General features: G+C 42.6%; 1 protein-coding gene across 1 annotated transcript in view; it reads right to left on the bottom strand.

Moving 5' to 3' along the window:
- LOC106811029 overlaps positions 1-2,774 on the bottom strand; it is a 31,752-nt gene extending 28,978 nt beyond the window's left edge. Inside the window, exon 1 of the mRNA XM_014814546.1 lies at positions 2,578-2,774. Within this exon, the coding sequence (XP_014670032.1) occupies positions 2,578-2,581 (4 nt within the window). The 5' untranslated portion in view covers positions 2,582-2,774. The remainder of the gene's footprint in view (positions 1-2,577) is intronic.
- Between the last annotated feature and the right edge of the window lie 1,618 nt (positions 2,775-4,392).

Raw genomic sequence — 4,392 nt, 5'->3', positions numbered from 1 at the left:
ATCTAATCGTATTAACTATCTATCATCTAGACATCTTCAATCTACTCTATCTATCTATCTATCTTATCTATCTATCTATCTATCTAACTCTATCTATCTATCATATCTATCTATCTTATCTATCTATCTGTCTATCTATCTATCCTATCTATCTATCCTTCTATCTATCTATATCTATCTATCTTATCTATCTATCTATCTATCTATCTATCTATCTATCTATCTATCTTCTACTCTATCTATCTATCTATCTATCTATCTATCTACTCTATACTCTCTCTCTTAATATATATATATATATATGATATATATATATATATATATATATAATACATATATATAATCTTAATAGACAATATGCTAGTACATTGTACAAAATATTTAATATCGCAGCGGTGCAAGTAATGAATTTAATGAAAACTCATGATAGCTCATGTTCTGTCAGAGAGCTGTAATGACTATGACATGCCATCCACGACTACTGCAACAATATATATAGATTTGCCTTTGTAATTGTAGATGAGATTATGTCCCACATAACGTTGCAATGACAGCAACAGTTAGAACGCGCACGTAACCGATTAACCGTAAAAAATATCGGTGTAACGTTCAGCACACACACACACACACACACACACACACACACACACACACACCGGAAACCCTTGTATTCCATTCACGCGTGGCCAGATGGGTGTCCTCTGTTCGCATATACAATCGCCGACATGCTACGTTGAGTCTCAACTTCAGTGGGTGCGCGGCAACTGTTGGCGTATGCAAATATTATATGAAGTTAACCGTATATAATGCGCACGCAAAGCGGTGGCACATGATGCGTTTTTTGATGTTTAGTGTGAATCGCTTTACTCGCGGTGAATTATAACGGACTGCATAATTCATATAGATCGCAGTGTACGCGATCAACCTTCGATATAGTGAAATATATCCAAATGTCTCAATCAGCCCCGAGCCAAGATAGAATTAAAAGCGTCCCTGTCGTTGTTCCCAACTTTGAGAGTCATCTTTAACTACCGTCTCCTATTCTATCTCTATATTTTATTTATCTTTATAGCTGGCATACATTTGTCGTTTTAGGTAATGCTTGTTCTCGCATTTAGCTTTAGCAGTCTTTAGTTTCACATCTAGTTTAAGGTAGTCTTGGTTTCCACGTTTGTCATTTACTTGTCCTATGAAGTTTGTGACGATATTTTTTACTAGTGTAGTAAAGAGGCGTGACCTATCACGCTCTATAGCCAATGTCAGTTCTGTAGAATAGAATCCAGGAAAGTGTTCATCGGATATGTAGCCGAGTGTCCATGTGAAGTTTTTATTGTGTACGTTCATGTTAGGTGCTGGACCAATGTCATTATTGCGGATAATCAACTGTGGTAGCCAACTAGGTAACGACGTCTTAGCTAAGTAATCCTAACTGACCAAAGGAACAGTGCCCTAACTAGGTAACGCTATCCTAAGTATGAAACTCTAGCATAACCATATATGTAGTCCTAACCGAACAGAGGAACCGTGCCCTAACCAGGTCACTTTACCCTAACTAAGTAAGGTAATAAGTCTATTATAACTACATTGTGTCCTAATTAAACTTTGTAATACGGCAACACTATCCATCAGTCACCCTTCCTTACCTAGGTGATTCTTCCATAACTATAGGTAACAAAACTACTACTAGTCAATACACTAGTCACACATCCCACGATTTCCAAAAACAATACGAGCAATATTTGGTTAGGCGGCACTCTACCTCGCCCTTCGTGTGCGTACGGCACGTTTGACGACTTACACGCCTGTAGTTAGTAACGAGAAACACCTGCGTCAATTCGTAAAATTCGCCAATATTTCGTAATTCAGATGAAAAAACGAAACTTTCCCTCGCATCGCCGTATATTCACGCGGAAATTGCTCGCGGGAATCGGCAATCGTGTGCGAGCGCACGAGCGGCGTTCACTTGGTCCGATTGTTACGAGAGAAATCGGGATGAATATCGCACGCGACAATAACCGAGTCGGATAAAGTCGCCACTCACCCCGATTACCTCTCGATCTGTGACGCAAACGCCTTTGCGATGAAAAAAATACTCGATGGTCTAATATTTTAAACATGCGAAACGCGCCCGATTGAAACCGGACGGATGACCGTATCGGTATAATGCATCTCCAGCTTTTAGCGGATTAACGCGCGTTCACGACAGGATATAGCGCAATAAATTATAGTCGTGGAAAAAAACAGGTAAACGCACCGTAAATACAAACAATAATGAAGACATCAATAGGGCAAACGCCTGTCACTACGAGTGTGCTACCACTATCTATATTATACACCCTTGATAACACCTATAGAGGATGATGATGATGAAGAAAATGATGAGATGAGTGCTGGAAAGAGCCGGACAGGAGAATAGAGGTGCGCTGATCGCCCGCATAGATGTGTAAATGATGTGCGACCATCAAAACCCCGAACTGTCCTGATAGCTGAAGAGAAGATACCGAGCACAGTCAAACGCAGAACGCCATAGCACACATAATAAGACACACAACAAGCTTTCACCGAAAGACTACTTACCCATTTTCGTAGATTCAACGGCAAGTATATCGAGCTCTCAGACCGACAACGAATCCCCGGAAACTTATTCGAGACTAGTCTTCAGAGCGAGCGGGTATAGTCTAGTCGGCTGTCGGAAGTCCGTTACACAAGCAGCCGTCGCTTTGGGATCCTGCCCGCATAGATGTATCGGAGGTGCGCTATCGAGGCGGGTGCTTTTAAAACAAGCGCACTGTGACACCCACTGGGACGAATCGCTGGCGGGCTGGATGATGATCGATGCACGCGCAGGCAGCGGGCTTATAACGCGAGACGAGGGCGCCAATCCATCGTCATCGTCGCTCGTCGGCGTCATCGTCTCCCACACATATAGGCGTCTTACGGTACGCGACGCGTCGTCACTGCGCATGCGCTGGCGCGGAGAGCTCTCGCGTGGTCTAGAGAGAGACAGAGAGAGATAGAGAGAGAGAGAGAGAGAGAGAGAGAGAGACAGAGAGACAGAGAGAGAGAAAGAGAAAGAGAAAGAGAGAAGGGGCGAAGGAGAGAGGGAGAGGGATTGAAAGTGAAAGGGAGAGAGAAAGGGAAAGAGAGCGAGAGAGAAAGAGAAAGAGAGAGGGGGTGAAGAAGAGAGGGAGGGAGATTGAAAGTGAAGGTGGGAGAGAAACGAAGCGCGGGCGAGAGAGAAGGGAGAGGGAGGAGGAGAGAGAGGGGAGAACAAGAAAGAAAAAGCGAGAGATAAAAAAGGAAGAGAAAGAAAAAGGAGGATCGAAAGAGAGGGAGGCGGATAGAGAGAACGCGCGCGCGCGAGCGATGGAGAGAGACGGTGAAAGGGGGAGAGTATAGAGCGATTACGACATGCCGTGTATTTGCGCCTTCATAGCCGCCGTGTGCGTTACCTCCAACTCGTCGCGTGTGCGTTTCTCTTTTAGCTGCTTCACTATATGACATTAATGCGCACGTATTAATTCTAGTTCGGCTATTATGCCGGCGTGGGATGCGTTACGCTGGCGCAAACACCGGCGCGAGCGAGATCTCGCGAAAAAATCCGTGTCGCGGAATAATTCGCACATGTGCATTCTTTTTTTCATGGTTTTTTTTTTATAGATACGCACGAGTCTCTAATAGTGAATGCGTTCGCTTATACTATTTACATCGATGATTTAGATGCATGTAACCCACGAACAACAAAACAGAGATACATCACCTACACACGATAATACAGAGATTTGTCACCTACACACGATCATACAGAGATTATGTCACCTACACACGACAATACAGAAATATGTCACCTATACATAACTCTACAGAGATATGTGACCTATACACACGATCATACAGAGATATGTCACCTATACATGACAATACAGAAATATGTCACCTATACACGACAATACAGAAATATGTCACTTATACACGACAATACAGAGATATGTTACCTATACACGACAATACAGAAATATGTCACCTATACATAACCCTACAGAGATATGTGACCTATACACACGATCATACAGAGATATGTCACCTATACATTACCCTACAGAGATATGTGACCTACACACGATCACACAGAAATATGTCACCTATACATGACCATACAGAGAATATGTTACCTACACACGACAATACAGAGATATGTCACCTATACACGACAATACAGAGATATGTCACTTATACATGACCCTACAGAGATATGTCACCTATACACGATCATACAGATATATGTTACCTACATACGATCATACAGAGATATGTCACCTACACCCGACAATGCAGAGATTTGTCACTTGCACATGACCATACATAGATATGTCACATAACACACGTCTATAC

The sequence above is a fragment of the Priapulus caudatus genome, unplaced genomic scaffold (genome assembly GCF_000485595.1).
Source record: "Priapulus caudatus unplaced genomic scaffold, Priapulus_caudatus-5.0.1 Scaffold497, whole genome shotgun sequence".
NCBI classification, from domain to species: Eukaryota; Metazoa; Priapulida; class Priapulimorpha; order Priapulimorphida; family Priapulidae; genus Priapulus; species Priapulus caudatus.
This window is presented reverse-complemented; position numbering and strand designations above follow the sequence as displayed.